General features: G+C 34.8%; 4 protein-coding genes across 7 annotated transcripts; 1 reads left to right on the top strand and 3 right to left on the bottom strand.

Moving 5' to 3' along the window:
• Positions 1-974: 974 nt before the first annotated feature.
• On the bottom strand, positions 975-7,043 carry LOC120070844 (purin-rich alpha 1). Of its 4 annotated transcripts, XM_090311212.1 has the most exons (6): positions 6,806-7,043; positions 6,004-6,392; positions 5,857-5,904; positions 1,915-2,055; positions 1,569-1,811; positions 975-1,435 (listed from the first exon to the last, which is right to left on the bottom strand). In XM_090311212.1, the coding sequence occupies exons 2-6, from the start codon at positions 6,328-6,330 to the stop codon at positions 1,283-1,285; spliced, it is 912 nt and encodes a 303-aa protein (XP_090167338.1). In that variant the 5' UTR covers positions 6,331-6,392; positions 6,806-7,043; the 3' UTR covers positions 975-1,282. The 4 variants fall into 4 exon arrangements, with proteins under 4 accessions (XP_090167338.1, XP_090167337.1, XP_038878658.2 ...); XM_090311211.1 differs by having other exon boundaries at positions 5,857-6,392; positions 6,806-6,957; XM_039022730.2 differs by lacking the exon at positions 6,806-7,043 and having other exon boundaries at positions 6,004-6,803.
• Positions 7,044-8,955: 1,912 nt separating this feature from the next.
• On the top strand, positions 8,956-10,829 carry LOC120070565 (pentatricopeptide repeat-containing protein At5g56310). Its single transcript, XM_039022355.2, is given in 2 exon segments — positions 8,956-10,650; positions 10,652-10,829. Coding segments are annotated over 2 exon segments (1,653 nt in total). The 5' UTR covers positions 8,956-9,030; the 3' UTR covers positions 10,685-10,829.
• A 6,721-nt stretch (positions 10,830-17,550) lies between these two features.
• Positions 17,551-20,485, bottom strand: LOC120070856 (uncharacterized). Its single transcript, XM_090311324.1, has 4 exons — positions 19,769-20,485; positions 18,863-19,689; positions 18,588-18,778; positions 17,551-18,377 (listed from the first exon to the last, which is right to left on the bottom strand). The coding sequence occupies exon 2, from the start codon at positions 19,466-19,468 to the stop codon at positions 18,953-18,955; it is 516 nt and encodes a 171-aa protein (XP_090167450.1). The 5' UTR covers positions 19,469-19,689; positions 19,769-20,485; the 3' UTR covers positions 17,551-18,377; positions 18,588-18,778; positions 18,863-18,952.
• Positions 19,519-20,488, bottom strand: LOC150038015 (uncharacterized). Its single transcript, XM_090311110.1, has 2 exons — positions 19,769-20,488; positions 19,519-19,689 (listed from the first exon to the last, which is right to left on the bottom strand). The coding sequence occupies exons 1-2, from the start codon at positions 20,486-20,488 to the stop codon at positions 19,519-19,521; spliced, it is 891 nt and encodes a 296-aa protein (XP_090167236.1).
• Between the last annotated feature and the right edge of the window lie 3,030 nt (positions 20,489-23,518).

The following is a 23,518-nucleotide window of genomic DNA, read 5'->3' as shown; positions in this document are numbered from 1 at the left end:
AAGTATTGGATTGTTTTGGTATATCTTTTTTGCTTAAATTAAGAATGAATCTTGTGAAATTGGAAAGAATTCATGTGAACATATCAAATATCCTTGATCCTTACCCATTTTAGGTCTCAAAAAGATCTTAAAAGAAACTCTAACATGAAGACAATAAATAAGGCATGAAGCAAAAATTCAAGACACACTTTTCTAGCCATCTTCGATGCTTTCCCTCCAATTTTCAGTTCAAACATTTTGTTCTTTTATTTTTGTGTAGTATGTGTGAGCTTGGGTTGTTTTCCCATTCGATCCACCCTTATTGAAAGACTTAGGATGTTAAGACCCAACCATCCTTGACAAAGGAAGTTGAGTTGATTGAAGAAGGAAGATAGTGAAAACTCTGGGGCTTAGGATAGTTTGTCGCTATGAAATTTATAATTTTTATACACTGTTTTAGTTTCTTATTTTCATACAAGTTGTGTACTTTTTTTCCATTAGATTATTATTGCAAGTCATTCATTACTTTTCATCTTTCTCTTGACTTCATTTTTAGCATGTTCATCTTATCTAGAGTTTTATTTTATTTTATCACGAACTAAAGCCATTCTTGAGATTCAAATATATAAATACCCTAAGGGAGGAGAATAAGTTTTTTCATCCACAAACACTTTTCGATTTTAGAAAACAGGATCTAAGATGTTATGGTCTATAACTTAACTAAATAAGGTATACATACCCAAGTCGAAAGGCAAAAGATTCGAATTTTCATCTCCATGTTCGGTTGAACTCTACAAAAAAATTATTGAGTTGTAATGTCTTAAAAAAATAAAATTTATCTACATTTCAGTCTACAACTCAACCAAAATTATTTTGTAAAATCCTAAAATTGAAACCCTTTCTCCAATAGCTACATAACAGACAGTTAAGTGTCTAACAAAGCAGAAAAGGGTGGAAATGGAAGTTAAAATCATTAGAAATTGCAGCAACTGAAATGAACAAAACACACTGAACTCACCATTATTATAAAGTGAACAATTACAAGCATATCTCTTTCCCCTCTCTCTCTCTCTCTCTTTTGTTATTCATGGAAGAAGAATAATTAAGCTTCTCAAGCATTTTCCATAGCCTCTGCTAATCTCTAGCAGGATGGATTATTCAGACTTGAACTAGAAAATCAAGACAGGAAAATATCAAACCACACGGTGCACAATTTGAACCCTACTCGAACACAAGCGTGCGTGTAGATCTACACAAACACTAAAAGGAATAACCACAGACCCCTGGGGCGGAACCATATAGTTCATCTCTGAGGCGGATCCACAGTTCGAACATTCACACCTGTCATTCCTTCAATCCTGTCTTTGGTGATCTCCACGAAATGTCCTACTATTTCATAGAACTGCTTAAGACCCGACAATGGGAGAATGATTGAAGATCGATCTGCCCCTGCAACCTGTAACCGATATCGGTTGGGTGAATTTCATACCAAGAAACTGATTGGAGGAACCACGGGGTTTCAGACAGACAGAAACAGATTAAATAGGCATCAAATTCAGGCTCTTAAGATTAGTTTTCTTGATCATTACCTCAGAAATCCTCAAGAAATGACCCCGGTTGTTACTTCCGAGATCAAAAAAGAATCTCTTTTGATCAGCTCGGATAACTTTTGAAACACCCAGATTCCCCAATTCATCTTGAGCTGACAAGTCTACTTGTCTATCTACATTCAAGTCAGAGGTTGGACCAGGTTGACTACTATGACCTGATATGAAGCCTGCTCCTACATCATCTGAAAGTCCGACAAGACGTTCTGAATGTTCAGAATTTTCCTGGTTTAGGCAAAAGAAAACAGCACGAGTTGTGTTAAAAGAAAATCGGGGGAAGTAAGCCCATGAAATCCATGATGAGAAGCTGGACATGAGCAACAGAAACCTGATTGGGCAGTATGAAAAGTCTGGATGCTTCATTGATCTCTGCCAAAATGTTTCGAAATGCAGACCATCCCTCATCCCGGGTGCTTCCGGCAGGAACGATAATGGTGCTGCGGTTTCTACTAACCGAAGCTTCAGATACCTGCCCAGTTGACACAATTTGAAATTCCACAAGCCAGCTCTATTTACAACCCCCACAAACCAGATTTCAAAAATCCTTTTTTTTTTTTTTTTTTTTTTTTGAGGCACCAGGAGAAAAAAGGGAAAAGAGTTCAGCCAAAACACCAATATTTGTTAAACAAAAGAAGAATAATAAGATTAGATGGAGGAGTTGCCTAATTCCCAAAATCCTAATCTTAAGCCTTACAATCTAGAAGAGGGCAACAATGTACTCAATAATGTCTATAGCTGAAGAGGTCAAATTATCTACCCTCAAATTCCAGAATTCGAATCATTCAGCATTAATTTGTATTTACCTGTAACATAATTTTTGTTAATATATAAGAGATCTAATTGATAAATGAAATAAGGAGAAACCCCATCACCAGAATAAAATAAACCAGGTTGACAACAAATATTTCCACTTGGAAACTAAATAAGATAAACTAAAATGAAGAAAAGGGTGCTTAATTTTGCACCAATAAAAAATTGTATACAGAACCAAATCCATAAACCTATCAAAAGAAGAAAAAGAATCTCTGGAAAGTCAACTATTGCGCTCGCCCTAAAGAATCCAAAAGAAAGCATGTGTAATTGTCAACCAAACCATCTTTTTAGTACCGTCAAAAGAGACGCTAGAATGTCGAAAGTGTAATTAAAACAAGTTAAAAGACCAACCAAAAGCTTTCAAAATAATAGGCCAGAAATGAGAAACATAAGGGCAATGCACAAAGAGCTGGGGACTCAATATGAAATTGACACATGATGCACCAGGTTGACATTCAACATTGTAAGCAATTAGCAGTATTAACAGCTCCAAGACTAAGCTTCCATAGGAATTTTTTTAATTTTTCTATGATCAAAATAAGAATAATGAGAGCTGAAATGAGCTCAAAGTAGTCAAGGATTTTACAGACGGTTCAGATCCAGACTAGTATTTTCCAAAAAACACGATGGAATCAGTTACAAGCTTGATGATAATATGTAGCCATTTATAAAGATCATATCAGATACAGAAAGTTGATTGACACTCATAAAACTACACATCACACTCACATCTATGTTTAAAGAAACTTCAAACAAATTAATAACCTAAAGTAGGAACATGGGAGAAATGGAGATCTGTAGCACACGTGGAAGCTTACTGTCGATTCAACAAGCAAAAGTCAAGGGACAGAACATGCTAAGTCTTGGAATAAGTGAACTTAAGATTTGACTTACGTGAACTGACACGTGAAGATGCAGCTCCAAATGGATCAAAAGAGGGCTTGCTGGGATGTCTAGTATGAAGGGGCAATGGAGCTTGAGGTGGTTGTCTGCTGCCACACAATGGCAGCCTGTAAGGGTTAATTTGCACAGTAAATCAGCTCCTTGATAGGGGAGAAAGTGGTAATGGCTGGCTAAAGATGGTGATGGAAAAAATGGAACGTCTAAAAAGCAGGTTACTGTAGACAAAAAGGGGATGAACTATTCTACTTCAGAACTTCCTTCTCTCTTTATAATTTCCTGGAGAATATCTATCACAACACTGAGAACAGCTAAAACATGCATTTTTCTTCACCAGAAATTTGTTTCTGGTTTAGAAGACAGAAAATACTTCCAACAATCAATACAAGCCTGGCCTAACTTAGTAACACATCAAGTATTGAGGTATTATCCCAGAATTGAGAAATGTTATAGATAACTCAAACAAACTGTAAGCCATGTCTTTAGTTTCAATGTCTAGTCACAACTCACATTACTGAAGTCCAATAATATATTTCGAGAACAGCAGTGTTAAAAAACAAAAATTAAGGAGTTATGTGCAGAGGGAGAACTTAAAGTGTGCAGGAAATGCTTACATGCTCTATATAACAAATAATCAAATACTGGATGGAAAATAGGTTTATCATCAGATTCAGAACGAAAAGCTAAAATGGTGGCTTCATCCTCCATTTATGAAATCTCCTAGTTGGCAAGTTCTCAAGTTTGCTTTTTAACCCACTTCACTCCAAACTACCCTAATGCCAGATGTGCACCATCCGGTCTGAAAGCAAGTAATCAAGGAGTAGGACTACGCACTAGATTACTAGTTACACATCATGCTTCAAAAGAAATAAAATTAAGTTGCACACAGCCATGCATGACTATGATTTATGAATAATTTATGATGTATTAGTGGCCACAATTGGTTCTAGAGGAAGCATATGCAGCATGGATGACACACTTCCTGGGTAATATATCCACATCTATAACCTTCTATGCATCCAAAATCAAGACGGGAAACACACATGATATAATTAGAATGAGAAAAATTAGACAAGGCTGTGATTAAGTGAAGTAAAACTAATGGATGGAGAACCTTATTACATTGTCGCAGATGATAAAATCTGGAGAATTCAGTAAATAATGTTTGAAATGGAACTTTCTAGTTTATATGGACTCATTATATAAGCATATAATTGCATGTAAATACTTTAGTTTCACTTTTAACATGAACCTCCATTATGTAAGGTCTCGTGTAGATTAGACAGTGTTTTGTTTATCAAGTTCCATATAACTTTTTTTTTAAATAAAATAAATTGACCAAATGAATTAATATCATTATATATTATATAAAAATAAATATACTAACAAAGCATGATCTACGATCTATGTCCTTCTCATGTTCATGCTAATGATTTGAACAGGCATGTGCCAACTGTATTCATGCCTTTTGTTTACTACGCTTTCAGTTTCATAAGCCTATGTATTTTGCAAATGGCTTATCATAACTATGGCAGATGAATAAGTGAACCAGACAGGTAAGTGAAAAATATTTTCAAAGGGAAAAAATAAACAAGGAAAAAGATAAAAGGAAAGAACAAGAATAAACCGATACCCAGAACTCCCATTAACAAAAAAATGGAACCTCCAGCAATCTATCTTAGTGAGTGTTGGCTAAGAAGCTCTTTTCGGCAACAGAATAGTACTCCTATTCATTCCTTCTCCCTGGCCTATTGATTTCAATGCTTTCCCAAAAAAAATCTCTCTAATCATCCGGAAGAAAATAAGCTTCCACAATAGAATGAAACATAGGGGACGTGGGACCCTTCTCTTATATAAGCTATTAGAATCTCGTGATTTGAATTGAAGGCCTATCCCCTGCCTATGTGTGTAATCTTAGCATTCAGTGTGTATTCCTGAATAATCTCATTTTTAAATTATTCAACCTTTTCATTTTACCAAGTTCAATGTTAGTCAAAAAGTCAAATCATACTGTTCAAGAGTCTCCATTAATCATAGTATAATTCATATTTGGAAAGAACACATTTGGAAGTATTGTCAAATGGAAGCTATAAAAGTCGTCAAGAAAGTAAAGAATGGTCTTTTCTTAAAAAGGACACAGAACATGTAATATGACTACATAACGAATTCAAAGTTCAATTAATTTCATTCTTTTTCTATTCCTCTGATAAGAGTTAATTGCTTGGCCACTAGAAGCCATAATATAGAACCTGAAAGCTGAAAAACCTGGGCAGAAGTAGAACTTCAACCAAAGAAAAACTTCAGTACCAAAATCATCAGGAGAAAAGATATCAACTTTTTCTGAAGCACAGTTGCAAATTTTAAGTGAAATTCCAGACCAACAAGACCAATCCCATTCTCCAATCTATGCAGATTCATCCAACACCAATTTGGCAGAATCAAACAAACAAACTGCAGAGAGTACTTTCAAGAGAGAAAAAAACGGATATTCGAGAAAGTTGGAATCTGGAGAAAAAGAAACAAACAACAAAAGGGGTAAGCAGGAAAAGAAATTTACCTTCAAGAAACGACCCCTCCTATTCTCGCCAATGTCAAAGTAAAACACCTGAAAGGCACAATAAGTACACAAAAAAGGCAAAAGTTGACCACAAGAACAAAGAGGTAAACTAAAAAAGCAAGAGAGGAAGAAGAGAAACAAAGATGCCTTTGTGTCCAGCTGCAATTCCTTGCTAAAAACCTCCGGGTCATCAGAATTGATATAGTAATTGAAGAGATCTAAGAACCATGGAATCCCAGAGAAAGGAACAATGATCGTTGACCTTGTAGCCGATGTCTTCTCTGAAATCTTCAGATATCGACCTCTGGGATTCTCCTTCAGATCGAAGTAGAACAGCTTGTGTTCCACCTGCAGTGTTTTGCACATCAGCTCCACGTCATTCCCTCCACCGCCGCCCGCCACTCCTCCCGCCGCCACGCCACCCGCCGTTGTTCCCCCAATTCCCACTCCCCCTCCGCCGGAATTCCCCTCCATCTCCCAATCTCCCAGCTCTGACTCGGTTTCTACTTATAATTCCCCACGATTTAATCGATTATCTAAATTCGTAGAAGAATCTCGATTCAATTAATCAGCATCATCTCTTCTCCAATTGGGTTTACAAAAAAAAAAAAAAAAAAAAAAAAAACGAAAAATACACAGAAATTGAAACGAACAAACCCCGATTTGAACAGAAATCGGTGCAAAACCCCGCCAAATGACTTCAATACAAACGAGAAACTAGAAAATAATCAGAAACCTAGAAATGGGAGATCTAAGAAGTGAACCCCATGGGGGAAATAGAGAGAAAAAAGGGATTTTGGCAAAAGGGTTCTGCAAAATTAGGGTTAGAGATTACATGAACGATTTGTGATGGGGTTTTTTGGGTTTTTAACAGTTTAAATTGGAATTAAAATGACAATGAAAGATGAAGAAGAAGAAGAAACATATTTCGAAGATGATTTTTCAGTACCTGTGAAACCCACTGTAGGGTAATATTGACAATCTCCAAAGTCAACTTCGGTCAAAGGCTGGCCTTTCAGATAACAATGGCCAATGGCTGCATCCTATGATCTCTACTCTGTAAGAAGAAAAACCACAATCATTTTTCTTTTCATTCTTTTCATTTATGATTTGTTTTTAGAAACTTTTATTTGAAGGGAATTGATTTTTGTAGCAAAAGGAAACATGTGAGTTCGTTAAAATAGTTAATGATTTCTTTATTTCATATTTATCATTGTACTTAAACATGTTATGTGTTTGTTGGTATTTTTTTCTTCAAAAAGTGTTGTGAATTTCAACCTAGTGATGTGCAGGTATAGTGTAATGAGCAAGTCGAGTCAACTATTGCTCAGATACTTTGTTTCGATATTCTCTCGACGCTGACATTTTCAACAACACACGAGCCTTAATAATGTAGAAGTAAGGATTTATAAATAAAGAGACAACTCTAGTCATTAAGATACACGTCTTTTAGTGATTAGTCGATTGAACACTTCGTTTGCTAACTTAGGTATCATAATATGTTAGGTTCGAACCATACCAACATGAGTTTTCTCATAGGTCAGCTCGATAATATTAGAAGCATCTCGAGTGCTTTTGATGATATTCACTCACCAACATATAGTATTTATTATTTCAATTTTTATTTTATATTTTTTGGCTTTTAATAATGGTTCACCTCAAGATTTGAAATATCGATATCGATAAAAATATTGAGGCCATCGATGGAAATTTCGGGAATTTTTTTGTAGAAATTTATGGAAATTGTTATAATTTGTTAATAAAACTTTGTTATGGCTAAATTAGACTTAATTGACCATTTTTTGTCATCATTTCTATAAGATAAGACAACGTTTAGATGTAAATGGTAAAATATTTGTGTAAATGTTGATGTGAGAACAAAAATTTGAAAAAAAAATGGGGGGAAAATATTTACAAAATAATATCAAATATTGAAAATTAATTATAAAAGTAAAGAACACAAAATATGTGCATATAAAATAATTGTAAATTGTTATTATAGAATGAAGTGAATACAAAAATGAAAAATCACAACATTAAACTAACATAACATAAACAAAATAAAAAAACTATAACATTAAATATAGGAGGGATATAAAGAGCATAATATTAAACATAACACAACATAATAGAGAATAAAAAAAGAAAAAGAAAACTCTACGAGTAGATAGAGCTTAAAAAAAATTAGAGGAATATTAGTGAACTCACATTAACTTGAGTTTGAGGTAAAAATTCTACGTAAAATATTTGAATGAAAATGAGTGGTTTCTTGAAAATAAATATTTTTTATGGTAAAAGAGAAAAAAAAAATTTCCCATCATTTTCCTTGAGGTAGCTGGTAAACAAAATCAAAATTTTGATGGAAATATCGAAATATTAATGAAAATTCAAAATTTTGAGATTTTGGAGGAAATACAAAATTTCCTCCCATCGAAATTTTGAACTATGGTTCACCTTGAGAAAAAAAAAAGCATATAGTATGTACTCACTTTTAGGGTTTCAAGATCTACACTTTTAATCTTGATTTTTCACCAAATACTCACTTTCACCAATTTGAAGTAAAATTTAAATTTCAATAGTAAAATTATAACATTTGGAGACGTAGAAATTAATTTTTTTTAAAAAAAACTCAAAACTTACTTAACTAAATGTATAACATTTTGAAACTATGGACCAAATAGAAAGTAGGCCCAAAACATCTTAAAGATATTCTTCATTTAAAAGAGTTATGATTAATTAAAATTCACCATTTTTATTATTAAAATTAATTTTAAAATTTTTATTTGTAATTATTTAAAATTAATTAATAGACATTGAAGTTAAATATTGAAGTGAATATTTAGAAGAAAAAAAAAGAAAATTGAGAATACAAGTTTAAATCTTGAAACTTAAGAATAAAATTTAAACAAAATTCAAATCTCAATGATAAAGTTGACTTTTGACGATGATTATTATTTTATTTTGAAAAATAACTCCTAACCTCTCTTTTTAGTTCAAAAATAAAATTAGTATGACTTAATCTTCGATACCAAAAACAAAATAGTTACGTTGGGAGGTTAGGAGTTATTTTTCAAAAGAAAATAATAATTATCGTCAAAAGTCGAACAAAACAAAGACAGCATTTTTGTTAAACCCATTTGGTAATGGAGTTCACTCTCCAATGTAGGCTTTGAAATGCGTTGGTCTCTCTCCCTCCTCTGCAAATCGTCTCCTTCCTTCGCTAAACCCACCATTTTCACAGCCCCTCTTGCATTCACTTCCCTTCTAAGCAACTGCCGCCACCCTCTTCACCTTTATCAAATCCATGGCTTCATGTTGCACAGAGCTCTCGATCAGGACAATCTCTTTCTCAGCCGATTCATCGACGCTTGTTCCTCTCTTGACCTTTCTTCATACGCCTTTTCCGTCTTCTCAAACAAAACCCACCCAGATCTTCGTCTCTACAACACCGCAATCAAAGCCCTTTCTCAGACCTCCTCTCCCCTTAATGCCATTTCACTTTACACCAGGATTCAGATTGATGGATTGCGCCCTGATTCCTACTCTATTCCATTTGTTTTGAAGGCTGTTGTTCAGTTATCCGCCGTTGAAGTTGGGCGGCAGATTCATACCCAGACGGTTTCTTCAGCTTTGGATATGGATGTGAATGTTGTCGCTTCTTTGATTCGAATGTATTCTTCTTGTGGGTTTGTTTCTGATGCTCGTAAGCTGTTTGATTTTGCTGGTTTTAAGGATGTGGCTTTGTGGAATGCTATGGTTGCTGGGTATGTTAAAGTTGGACAACTTAAGAGGGCGCGTAAAGTGTTCGACGAAATGCCTCAAAGGAATGTGATATCTTGGACTGCTTTGATTGCTGGGTATGTACAGACCAATAGGCCCGATGAAGCGATTGAGCTGTTCAGGAAGATGCAGCTTCAGGAAGTGGAGCCTGATGAAATTGCAATGTTGGCTGTGCTCTCAGCTTGTGCTGATCTGGGAGCTCTCGAGCTTGGGGAGTGGATCCATAACTATATTGAAAAGCATGGTTTGTGTAGGACTGTTCCATTATACAACGCCCTTATAGATATGTATGCAAAATCAGGCAACATAAGAAGAGCACTGGAAGTTTTTGAGAATATGAAGCAGAAAAGTGTCATAACTTGGTCCACCATGATTGCTGCCTTGGCTCTTCACGGGCTTGGAGGAGAAGCCATTGACATGTTCCATAGTATGGAGAAGGCAAAAGTTAGGCCGAATGAAATAACTTTCATAGCAATTCTATCTGCTTGCAGCCATGTTGGGATGGTGGATGTGGGTCGTTATTGTTTTGATCGAATGCAGTCAATGTACAAAATTTTGCCAAAAATTGAGCACTATGGCTGTATGATTGATCTGCTGGCTCGTGCTGGTTATCTTCAAGAGGCACAGAAACTGCTTCACGATATGCCATTTGAAGCAAACGCAGCAATATGGGGGTCTCTTCTTGCTGCTTCCAATACACATAGGGATGCTGGGCTCGCAGAGCAGGCTTTGAGGCATCTTGCTAAGCTAGAGCCTGAAAATAGTGGGAATTATACACTTTTATCCAATACATATGCTGCTTTAGGAAGGTGGAATGAATCTGGGATGGTGAGGAAGGTGATGAGAAATGCAGGTGTGAAAAAGGCTCCAGGTGGAAGCTTTATTGAAATTAATAACAGAGTGTATGAATTCATGGCTGGAGATGAGTCAGATCCTCAGTTAGATGGGATTTATCAAGTATTATGCAAGCTAATTCTGCACTTGAAAATGGCCAGGTCGTATCAGGAGGAAATAGGAATGGGGTAAGTTTCTTAACTATGATGAGTGATATGAATAGGCTTCCTTTCTTAACTATGATGAGTGATATGAATAGGCTTCCTTACTTTAAAAGATGTTGAAAATTTACATTTTTAGTCCATAAGAGTTTTCACATTGTATCTATAGACGTCGAATTTTTGGAAGTTCATGTTAAACTTGAGTGTTACAAAACAGGTTTATTTGGTCTAAGGATTAAAATATTGATGTCAATATCGATATCAAAGTTTGAATTTTATGGATACATCGACGGATATATCGATAGGATATTGATATCAACAAAATTTATGTAAGTCATGAAATTTATAAAATTTATTTATATTAATAATTAAGTTGTTTTTACTCCAAAACTAAGTTATGAATATTGTTATTAGTAATCATATTCATATTAGACTAAATCAACGATATTTTTTATGTTTTACGAGCATTTATAAAAATGTTAGAAATATCCCTGGATATTTAATATCCATATCGAACCTTTCGATTTATGGATATATTGACACATCCACAGATATTTTCATCTTTGATTTGATCCTAAATCATGGAAACCTTGGACTAATTGGACCTATTTTTTGCAAAACTCGAATTTACTATTCAGAAGACCAAATAGACTTGAAAAGTGATAGTTTAGGCTTAAAATGTAATTCATTCAAAATATTTTGTATGGGGAATTCAGAGAAAATGACCTCATATGAAGAGTCAACATGGCCATACTGGCCAAGTTGGAGAAAGGCAAGCAAGACTGAACCTTCATAATTCAGCCATGAGGAAACAAACTTCTTGATCCTTTAACTCCAGATTTTTCTGCATTGACAGGTGAAGCAGCAGCTATATATTTTTTTATATCTATGCTACTTGCTGGCTCTGGCTAGTCAGCTCGAGCATAATTCAGTCGATAAGATGCCAACTATTATCATCCCAAAAGTTGGTGGTTTGATCCCAACCTTGAAATTGTTCATCAAAAGTACAAAAGATCGTCATCTTTAGACACTTGCAGGGTCATGGATCTGTGTTGTCAATGCAGTTTGCAAAGGAACCGTCTTGTGTGAGCTCACTTCATTCATCATTTCATTTTTGGACAGAATTCTTCAACCTTATGGTACAGGTTTTAGTTCAAGATCCAGTTACTGTACTAATGTGGAGGCTGAAGTCGGGTGGTTAGCGGGATCAAGATGTTGGTAAACTCGTCCGATACGGGTCGAAATAACTGAAAAGAGTTAAAGAGGTTTAACATCTTCATGCTACTCAAATGGGAAGCAAAGGGCAAGGGTGATATTTGGAAGATGTAATGACCTTCATTTTTTCCTATGTTTCTGGAACAGTCCATTTATAGTGAAGCAAGGATACTGGACATGAAGAGTCTTCTTAGTATTCTAGTTTCATTTTCAGAAGCTTGCACCTCTCAGTTTCAAGAGAGATCTTCAATGGAAAGGTCATGTTGTTCCCCCTTTTCTTTTAGAAGTTTCATGATACTCAAAGAAACCATACTTGCAATTTCCAATTTTGACTTTTGGGATCAATTAATATGCTGATTGAGTTGCAAATAATACTTGTTGCTTTTAGAACAACATATATGAGGCAGAGATTCAAACTTCCAATTCCAAAGAAAACATATGTTTACAGATATGTTCATGTTGTCGGGTAACTCTTTGGTTTTATATATATATATATATATATATATATATATATATATATATTAAGTCTATAAATATTCTTTCCACCTCTAAATTTCTTGATTTGTTATCTATGTTTTACCCATGAGACAATTTTTGAAAATTTTTTTAAAAAAAAAGTTTTTGAAAACATGTTTTTGGAATTTGGAAAAGAATTCATCTCGAGATGAAACATAATTTTTAAAAACTAGAAACAAAAGACGAAATGGACAGGAAAGATGGCTTTAACAACTCCTGCAATCTTTTTTGGTTAAAGAACAAAATAACTTCTATATTGTAAATATCTCTAGTAATTAGGTCCAAAGTATTAGTAGATATATATAAAAGAATTTGTGTATATAGCAAATTTTAGATCCAACTCTTAAAATCTATGAGTAATCAATATATTGTAAATAGGGGTCTATTAGGATAGATTTGATATATTTTTAATTCTTTATTAGTCCTAAAAGTACTATCTATCACAATTACCCTAAAAATAGAATAAGTCAACTCAATCTAAGTTAAATAAATACATTTTCATTTGTTTTTCTTGAGGTTATATATTTGAACCTAAAGTTCCACACCTTAAAGTGATATACATTTTCTTAAATAGATAAATAAAAGTTTGAACCTTCACGTCTACATAGTTGAACTACAAGAATAAAGTGATAAGTTTGAATCTTTATCTTCACTTATAGTTTATATAAATTTAATTAAAAAGTTTGAAAAGTAAAATTATTACAATGAGGCCTAAAATAAAGGGCTAGTTGCATAAATAACATTCAAGTCTAAAATAATAGAATATGTAGCACAATGATAAAATAATATAGCATAAAAATTGATAAAAGACTAAAAAATCCATGCCTAGTCCACCATCGATAATAACTATCAATGGCTTAGCATCACAAATAGTAGGTATTAATGATAGTTTTCAATTCGAGGAATACCATGGAAACAAAACCCTCGAGTAGTCCCTTTCCTCATTTCGCAATCTTTGCTATCTAAGTCTCTCACATTTGAACCCTAAACCCATCTTCTTCGTTAGACGCACGTCATTCATTGCCACCCTTTGCCTGTGCTCAGATGTTGTTGTCGTCCTCGACGACTCGAGCCCTCCCTCTCGTCTCTTCCATCTGAAGGCCACCCCACCTCACGTTCATTGGCGCTGCTGCAACTTTCTTGTTCAAATCGGCATCAAATTTCAAATCTCACTTTTGGTGACTCCACCTCCCGCTTCCCACCACCGGTGACTCTTTCACCAGCAACTCCACCACCTGCACCACTGACGTCCCCACCTACGCGCAGCTCTAGCTCCGACACTTATACCAATCGAAAAAAGGGGAAAAAATAGAAAATGAAGAAGAAGATGGTGTCTTAATGTACAGAAGGAAAACTTGGATTTTTTAAAAAAGATAAAACAATAGTTAATGGTCAATATTTGGGAAATTTGTATGGATGACCCATTTCTTTGGTCAATATTTGGAAATTTTGTATGGATGACCCATTTTTTGGGTCTAAAAATGTCAAATGACCCATTTTAAAAAAATAATGTCAATTGACCCTCTGCTGACATCATCGTCATACCAAATTACGTAAATCGTCGTTATACCAGCCTCACGAGGTAAATATCGCTCTCGTCTGATTAAACACTCTCGCTCTCGCTTGAAATTCCCTGGTTTGATGTGATGCTCGTCAATGTACAAATGATTTGACAATTTTCATGACGGAAGCCTCAAATCAATAATACCTAAACAGAATACAATGGTGATTTCTTTAAACTCTAAACTCCATTTCAACGGTGATTACTTCTTTGGTTTTTGATGGTGTTTTGTTGAACGGAGGTTTTTCGAATGGGGATTTCCAAGACGAGACTTTTTCAGAACGGAACAAGTTTTTCAGGAAAGTGTTCTCATTATTTTGAGTCTGTTTAATTATTTTTGTTGTGTTATTTCTGGAAATGTAGCATTATGAAATTTTGTATTGGGAGAGAGAGCAAGAGTAAGAGAGACAGCGAGATTAAGAGAGAGTGAGATTATGAGAGAGAGCGAGATTAAGAGAGAGCGAAAGTACACTTCAATTGCTTGTACAACTTAATGATAAATTTTCTTTTGCTTTGTAGGATGACAGAAGAGTGTCTACTTATTCGTTATGGGGATGATTGGGATGAGAATGAAAGTTCGTATATTGGGGGACAGTTGACAGGAATCATTGTGCCTCATACATTGAAGTATAAATGACTTAAATCTTACATTTACAGGGTTACAAATGTCAGTTCTTCAGAGTTTGATCTTATACTGAAAGTTAAATAAAAGCTTGAATATAAAGCCCCTCCACAATACATAAGGAATGATGATGATGTTCGCTTCCTTCTTTTCCGAGAAGAGCTTAGTAGACTTCAGTTAGTTGTAACGCTGAAATCGAATCAAGACGAAAATATTAGAATGAGGTTTTGAAATGTTAGTTATGATAATACCACTATGGACAGACAATATGAGGAATCATAACAGTTTCGTCGGGAAGAGGATGATGGTCCATTGTCTACTAACACTGTATCATCAAATTATCACTAGACAACGATTGCACTAATTCAGCAAGATTGAATTCAGAATTGGATGGTACTTCAGTTGTTGGTAATGAGAGACCATCTAGATTCGATTATATGGATTGTGTCATCTAGAGCAAAGTTGTGGTCCTTTAGTGGATGTGAATGAGCAACCAACAGAATTGAATGAAATGGATCATGATCATGCAGATGTGCGTCGTTCTATAGTAGCTTCAGTGGTTCCACCATATGTGTTTTCAAGTCATAGGACAGAGTTGATTATGTCTGGTACCTCTTCATTTGGGACAGAGGACGTTGAAGTTGGTCAACTATTTTTTAGCAAAAATAACTTGAAAATGAGATTATCTATTCTGTCCATCAACAAAAATTTTGAAGTTAGGGTCAAGAAGTCAACCAAATCTTTGTTCACTGTCGAATGTATTGGGGAAACATGTAAGTGGAGTTTTCATGCAGTGAAAATGGAAGGGTCTGATATATTCAAGATCACAAAGTACTACAGTTCGTACACATGTTCCATTGGAATTCTAAATCACGACCATAGACAAGCAACTGCTATGGTTGTTAGTCAGTTGATTAAAGATAAGTTCACAGGAATGGGACGTATTTATAAACCTTGTCATATTGTTGAGGATATGAGGAGAGATTATGGCGTGAACATAAGTTATGATAAAGCGTGGCGTGCAAGGGAAGCCGGGTATGATCTCACTAGAGGTACTCCAGAATACTCATACTCCATACTACATGCTTATGGAGAAGCGTTAAAAATAGAGAATCTAGGTACAGTCTTTGAGATCGAACTTGAAGATGAGGTGCATTTCAAGTATATGTTTATGGCATTAGGGCCTTGTATTAGAGGTTTTGCAAGCTGTTGGCCTGTGATAATTGTTGATGGGTCGCACTTGAAAGGAAAATACAAAGGCACCATGTTGGTTGCGGTTTCTATAGATGGGAACAATCAATTATATCCACTAGCATATGCAATAGTAGACAATGAAACCAATCGATCATGGAAATGGTTTATGTCAAACTTGAAATACAGTATCAAAGAACCCGATAATTTGGTGTTTGTATCTGATCAGATGGTATCTATCAGCAATGCTATTCGTGCATTTTTTTTCCACGACATTTCATGGATTGTGCACATGGCATATAGAACAAAATCTTGTTACAAACTTTAAGGATAGCACGGTTGTTGGGATATTTAGAGATGCAGCAAGGGCATTTCGCATGACAGAGTTCCAAACAAAATGGGAACAACTTCATAGTTTTCGAGATGGTGTTGTCACGAAATATCTGGAAGACATCGGTCTTCAAAGGTGGGCACGGGTTTACCAAATAGAACGAAGATATGATAACATGACATCCAACAGTGCAGAGTGTTTCAATTCATTAACTAAAGAGTATCGACTATTACCTATAGTATGCTTGATTGAACATGTTAGAGGAATGCTCCAATCGTGGTTCTATGAATAGAGGAATTACTAGGCATCTCGAATGACATTGCACTCTGACTACTGTGAAACTCGATTGGCAAGTGAGGTCGATAAGGGCAGACAATATCGGGTTGAGCCTATTGATTGTTATCGGGTCCACGTGCGAGATAATCGATTGGACAGTATTGTCAATCTTCACATGAAGGAATGCATGTGTAAGAAATTCGAATCACTTGGTATTCTGTGTTCGCATGCAATTGTTGCTGCCAAGGAACGAAATATACCCATCCAGAGTCTTTACAGTCGATTTTATACAGTGGACTCTCTAATGACTACGGATGCGGAGCCTATAAATCCACTTGGCCACATATCTGAATGGAAAAGACCTCCTGGATATGTAAAAAAGACTATCCTTCCTCCGAAGTTTGTGGCACAAGTCGGGCGACGAAGAGTGAGAAGAATACCATCCAAAGGAGAATTTCGCAGACAAATGAAATGTGGTTAGTGTGGAAATTATGGGCATAACCGCCAAAATTATAGTGAACCGCTCACAACCGTACAACGTGCTGAAAATACCAGAAACCGTGACACAAACACCTTTCATCTAGTTTAGTTTATAACTAACTTGAAACGTTTCATTTGTTATAAATACCATTGATCAGTTTTTCATACATCACACTTGTAACATACTTCATACTTTTTCATACTTCTAACGTACTTGTAACATACTTCATACTTTTTCATACTTCTAACATACTTCATACTTGTAACACTTCATACTTCGTACTTTCATCTTGTAAACAAAAACAATAACAAGTTGGAGTATTTCTATAATAGCAATCTTTATACTCTCTCAATCTTCATACTTGTAACAAAAAACAATAACTTCATACTCTCTCAATCTCACGCTCTTTCAAAATCTCGCTCTCTCAATGTTTGAACTTTGAACCTTGAACTTTGATATAATGTTCTATATACTATTGATATAATGAAAAGAGCAGTAGCTCAATTATACATGTTTTGATAAAATGTATAATATTGAACTTTGAACTTTGAACTTTGATAAAATTGTTTTATACATGTTTTACATACATAAAAAATACATATTTTACATACATAAAAAATACATGTTTTTATATACATAAAAAATACATGTTCTTACATACACAAAAAATACAATAAAAAATACGTGTTCTATACACATAAAAAATATGGAATGTTCGCCCATAATTGACACACTAACTGCATCCTATATTCACTCATCTTCTCTTGAGTGATTACGGACGGATCAGCACCAGTCACCAGGTGTTCTAGTAATTTTATTGCAAAGATGCCACAATCAAGCGACCCGTGTTATATGTCGACGTTCATAGATCGCGAGATTTTCCAACAGGCTGTGGATAGGTCCGGCTTTGGACGATCCACGTCACAGTAGTGAAGTATGGATGGTATTGTGAAAGTCAATGGCTCTAGCCAATTCACCAGCTTTGTCATTGGTGTGTATGACAGAAGTGAATCAAACACGAATATGTGGCCTCTGTTAATGTCCATTATAAGGACCATCCAGTGCTCACTGATATTCATTGTCATATAAACGAAATCCACATCTGCCCATTTGACATCAAATTTACTGGTGACGTAGTCCTTATACGTGTCTTCATCCTCCCATGCTAGGGCACCCTCCAGAAGTGTCTTATTCTTTATTCGTTTAAATACTCCGCCACGAGCATTAAGGTGACTTTGCCAAATAAAATGAAAAGTTAAGTAACGAAATATACCATAGTAAAATGATTATGCGCAACAAAATATATTAAAATTTACCGTTACACCAATTGGCAAGATGGTGAACTTGTGCATGCACATGTCAGGCCAGGTAGAAAATTTTTCTTTTATAAAATAAAATAAAGTTGGTCTACACAAAAAATTACTATGTCAATAAAAGTACAAGAAGTTACTCATCAAGAGATATAAAAATATAAACCACACTTTTCTTCTTTACTTGAGCTGGAGGTGTATATTATCAACAACTTTCCTCTTACGACTAGTTCTTCGAGATTCCTACACAAACAAATAACAAAAAGTTACTCATCAAGAAATATAAAAATATAAACAAAGATTATTGATCAATAAATTAGTCATCAGTGTAACTTCTTCTGTGGTCGTAACAATCCCAAAAGTGTCGGCCTCTGGGATGTCAGACATGTCGGCCTCTGTATGTGGCATGGTGAGTAAAGTAAACATATTGGGCTCTGTTTGTAGGATGTTAACCTTTATAGGTTCGACGTCAGTTGGTGATGTTATGGTGGTATCGGATTCTAGAGGGGGGATGGGAGTAGGTGAAGTGGTGGTATTTTGGTGCTCTACAGGGGGATGGAAGTATCGGAGGCAGTCACATTATTGGTATCAGGATCCCGAGATAAAATGGGTGACCTTGTCGTCTCTTCATTCACCATGGAACCCTTCAATTTGTAAAGTAAAATAATGAGTTCACGAACATGTAAAAACTAAACACGTAAAGGCATAAAATGATAGTAAATGCAAACCTTGCACATAGACTGCAACAGTGACAGGATGGCCGACATTTTTCCTTTCATGTCTGTCATGTTTTTCTTCCATATTGGATACACGACTATTTAAAGTCGATATACGGCCATCCAACCTCGATAGTGAGCTGTCAAGGTCCACAGATATGAATAAATAAAATCGTTGGGATTGGCTCCCTCCCTGTGGGCAGCACACTCAGGACACTCTTCATCCATAGATCGCTCTCTATGGGAGTCTGCAAGATAGACACCAGGTGGGTTCAACTCGTCCTCATCGCGTACATCCCCCACCACATCATGGAACATATCATCACTAGGTGTGTATGTCCCTCCTTCCACCCTTCCACATTCAGCATCCTCGTGCTCATAATGCTCGTGTTCATCCCCTCCCTCCACCCTTCCACGTTCATCATTGTCATCTCCACGATGATCATCACCGTCACTTTCACTTTCAGAACTACCCCCATCACTAGTCAACCTATTGCCACTTTCAGAACTATCATCATCCACACCTAGATCAAATATAGGTCGTCTATCAACTAGGGTATCCCGAAACTCCCTCTCAGCATCTGTCATGACAGTACCCTCTTTAACCTTTACTTGCATTAACAACCCAGTAAATTGGTTAATGTCAATTTAACAACCAGATAAATATATTATGCATAGAATAAACGTACATTGTTAGACTCGAATATCTCTCTCTCGAGTACTTTGAAGGATTCTGAGTGGGAGCATGACCATCGTAATATATGGGGCAAAGCCACCTTGCTCCTTCGCTCCGCAATGTTCCCAGCTACTGATGCAGCTAGGATCTCGTATGTCCATACCTAAATAAAATTTAACATATATTAAGAACAATAGTAATGTTAAATTAAGCAACACGATTATTATGTTAAACAAATTTACCTGGAACGCTTGTGGAAATCCATGCAAAGAGTACTTCACAACATAATTTTTATTTTCTTTCACCTTCATCTTGTATAGACTGCTCTCATCCTTCAATGCAGTCTTTAGGGCATCCAGTGTCCTCTCCCAAATAATGGTACCCCAATCAAGACTGTTGTAGTACTCTAAGTTTTGAACGTCCTTAAAACATTTGAGGTCCATTGCATCTTTTTGTTTGTTCTTTCCCATCATTGCAACCTCAGTATAATAGACTACTGTGATCTTCACAGCATCCTCATCATTTCCAAACTCCAACTCCTTGTATTTTTCTTCAAGTAGACGGATATGTAAGGTGTCCTTCGTCACTTGATTACCAAAATACTTGATTGCAAGTTCATACGAGGACTGCTCATTCTGATTAACTCGTGTTGGGGATCGCCACAAACCAATCATCAACAAAAAAACATCCTTAAAAAAAGTGACGATCTTTCCAAAAATAGAGAATGACATTGAGTCAGATATCGTCTTCTTCACTTCTCTTAGCAACATATGATGGATAATTGGGTTGTTAAACACCATGTCAACGTCTACAAATCGCCCAAAAATTGTTCTCTTGAACATGTCTAACTGCCTTGGGGTAAGCTTCTCCTCCACAATCTTGTTTGCATTAGCAATGTGGGCTAAGCTCGTTACTTGACAGGGAAATTGGTCGACTAAGGGTATTCTGAAACGTGTTGACATCTTAAATCATTTCTGCATGAAATAAAGATTCAATCAGCAAACTACTTCAGGAAAAAGAATTGTAAAAAAAACATTCTTTTAAATCTCGCTGGATTTGCTCTCACTGGATTCGCTCTCTCTAGTGTCGCTCTTTTTAGTAACTCTCACTTATCTCGCTCAAATTCTCTCATTTTACTCGTCTTCAACCACAGAACACATCGAAAACCAGAAAAATAAACAAAAAAACCATAGGTTCACAGTATATCTAAACCCCAGAATGACCCACACTTTATGGTGTCGCTCTCTCTAGTATCGCTCTACTGATTTCACTCTCACTTATCTCGCTCACAAACTCTTTCTACTCATCTTCAATCACATAACATATTGAGAACCAAAAAAAAAAAAAACCATAGGTTCACAGTATTTCTAAACCCAGAACGACCCACAAAGCCCCATTACCGATTAATTTAAGACATTTTCAGGCACAAATTGAAAGATTTACCGATCTGATTCGATTTTTCGGCGGTAGTGGAATCATTTGCAAGCCAAAATGATGGATTCTAAAGAGTTTTTAGTTTATGAACGATACAAAGTCGTTAGCTGTGGGAAATTTGAATGAAGACTTTTTAGTTTTGGTTGGTTTTCAATAAAAATGTAAGAAGATGAAGAGGTAAGGGCAATTTACGTAATTTGGTATGACGATGATGTCAGCAGAGGGTTAATTGACATTATTTTTTTAAAATGGGTAATTTAATATTTTGGATCCAAAAAATGGGTCATCCATACAAATTTTCCTCAATATTTGTCATATTTACAAATATTTTTAAAACGTACTATTTCTTAGATCGTTTCTCTATTGTCTTATCTATAAATTTGCTAAAATAAATAGTGAAGCTTTTTTCCATTCATAAATATAATTTTGTTTTTCAAATAGCTTGCTTAAATAAAGGTTTCTCAAAAGAAACGTTCATAAACTTTTAATTTGGAGTCTAATTCATCATTTGATCTATTAAAAATATATTTAAATCTTATGCCGAATAAAACCTTAAAAGTTCAACTGTTTTATCAAATTCTAAAATCTAAAGTGTAAATTCACGTCAAAATTCTGAGATTACGTCTGTAATGTTACTTAAAAAAACCATTCAATATTGAAAATAAATTTAAATACTATTTTAGTCCTTATACCTTTGGTTTGGGTTTTTATACTTTTAAATTATTTATTTTAGTCTTTATACTTTCAACTTTTGTTCATTTTTGTCCCTATACTTTAAAAATATTCATTTTAGTCATTGTACTTTTAACTTCGATTCATTTTGATCCTTATACTTTTAAAAAGTTATCATTTTAGTCCATTCATTTTCACTTTTAAAAGATAAAATAGTAACTTTTTTTTTTTTTTTTAAAAAAAAAGTTTAAGAACCAAAATGAACCAACGTTGAAAGTACAATGACCAAAATGAACCAAAATTGAAAGTACAATGACCAAAATGAACCGAATTTAAAAGTACAATGACTAAAATGAACTTTTTTAAAGTATAGAGACCAAAATAAAAACTTGATTATTATGTGTACTTAATAATAAATATTTTCCCCCAATTTCTAGAAAACGATTCTTATATGGGATTTTTACATTAAAAAATCATCTTTGGGTCATATATTTCATAAATATCTTTAAATTTGGATTTTTTTTTCAAAGAAGTGTTTTAGTGTTAATTTTGGACAATCTTACCCTTTTTCTATTTAATTTATATTCATTTTTTTATATATATGTTTCCCTAAAGAGACAATACATTTAGTATAAATTTTTTCCATTTTCATTTGGAGAGAGAAAATGACATTTAATATGATTTTATTTTCTATTTCGTTTTTTATGTTGATTTTTTGTATTATGTTATTCCATTGTTTATTTGGCAATGTTCTAACAAATATATGAAATATATTGGTAAATATATTTGATATGTACTCAAATATAGTTGGTTTTATGACAGCTTGTTGGCTTTTCCGTTGGATTCATAGTTATTTTTAAATATACTTTAGAACATTGTATTATATGCTTGCTAATATTATAACTAGTATATGAAATATAAATTTACTCAAATAGATTGTTGTGCCATTCGAAAGTTTGATACAACCGTATCCATATGACAACACAATGTAAATACAATATATATCATAAAATTCATTTATATCACAGCATATATCATAAAATTCATTTATATCATAGCATATATCATAAATTCAAAGTAGTCAGAGACAAACAAAAATGTCTACCACAATATATAAATCACAGATAGACATTCGAGAAGGTATCTAACCAACTTGGTACTGAAGAACGTTTGAGAAGGTACCAAACCAACTTGATACCGAAGGACATTTGAGAAGGTATCCTAGCAGCTCGATACTAAAGGACATTTGAGAAGGTATCTGAGCAGAAGTACCTAAGGTATGAAGTATGGCCACATGAACGTAGGTAGTTAGAGTCAGAGATTGAGTAAAAGGGTTCTCTCTTGACTAGCAGTTGGTGTTGGGATTATTTTTAACCACAGTAGGGTTATTCTCAACTGAGAAACGGTTTTACTGTTTCATGATTTAAATAGCTTTATATGCTTTATGCTTGGAAAATGTTTATACTGCAGTACTAGGTACTGTAGAAGCTTATATTTCAGTTTAAACTCTTTATTGAGATTTTTGCATGAGAATCGGTTATCTTTCTTAAGTCACTCACTAGGCTAGCAAGCTCACCCCGTTTTCAAATGTTTTCCTTTCCCCCAGGTAGCGGTCAAATCCTCAGGAGATAACTCTGCATCTACTCTGCCACTAAAGGATAAAGATATTGTAACCTGTCGGTTTAGGTGGTTACTGTAAATATTGTACACATGTTTCCGTTGTTCATATAGGGACTAGGGTTTTTGGGCTTTGGGACTTATGAATCTAGTGTTGTAATGACTCTAAACATCTTTTGTTTCTGAATTAATAAATTTTTGGCCTAAAGATATTCCGCTGTATATGAGTTATATATTGGTATCAGAGTTATTCCGCAAGAATTATTAGG

Source organism: Benincasa hispida, chromosome 2, assembly GCF_027475165.1.
Source record: "Benincasa hispida cultivar pf3 chromosome 2, pf3_genome.v1.1, whole genome shotgun sequence".
In the NCBI taxonomy this organism is placed as follows: domain Eukaryota; kingdom Viridiplantae; phylum Streptophyta; class Magnoliopsida; order Cucurbitales; family Cucurbitaceae; genus Benincasa; species Benincasa hispida.
Note: the sequence above shows the minus strand (reverse complement) of the source record. Positions and strands in the feature narration are given on the sequence as shown.

Bases quoted from the DNA above. Each gene is read 5' to 3' on its own strand.
- LOC120070844 (XM_090311211.1), bottom strand. From the start codon at position 6,330: ATGGAGGGGAATTCCGGCGGAGGGGGAGTGGGAATTGGGGGAACAACG. The intron at 1,812-1,914 runs GTTTCTGTTGCT...TGCCTAAACCAG, and splicing joins TTTTCATACTGCCCAATCAG to GAAAATTCTGAACATTCAGA. The intron at 1,436-1,568 runs GTAATGATCAAG...TATCGGTTACAG, and splicing joins ATTTCTTGAGGATTTCTGAG to GTTGCAGGGGCAGATCGATC.
- LOC120070856 (XM_090311324.1), bottom strand. From the start codon at position 19,468: ATGCAAGTAAAGGTTAAAGAGGGTACTGTCATGACAGATGCTGAGAGG.
- LOC150038015 (XM_090311110.1), bottom strand. From the start codon at position 20,488: ATGTCAACACGTTTCAGAATACCCTTAGTCGACCAATTTCCCTGTCAA. The intron at 19,690-19,768 runs GTAAATTTGTTT...AATTTTATTTAG, and splicing joins GATTTCCACAAGCGTTCCAG to GTATGGACATACGAGATCCT.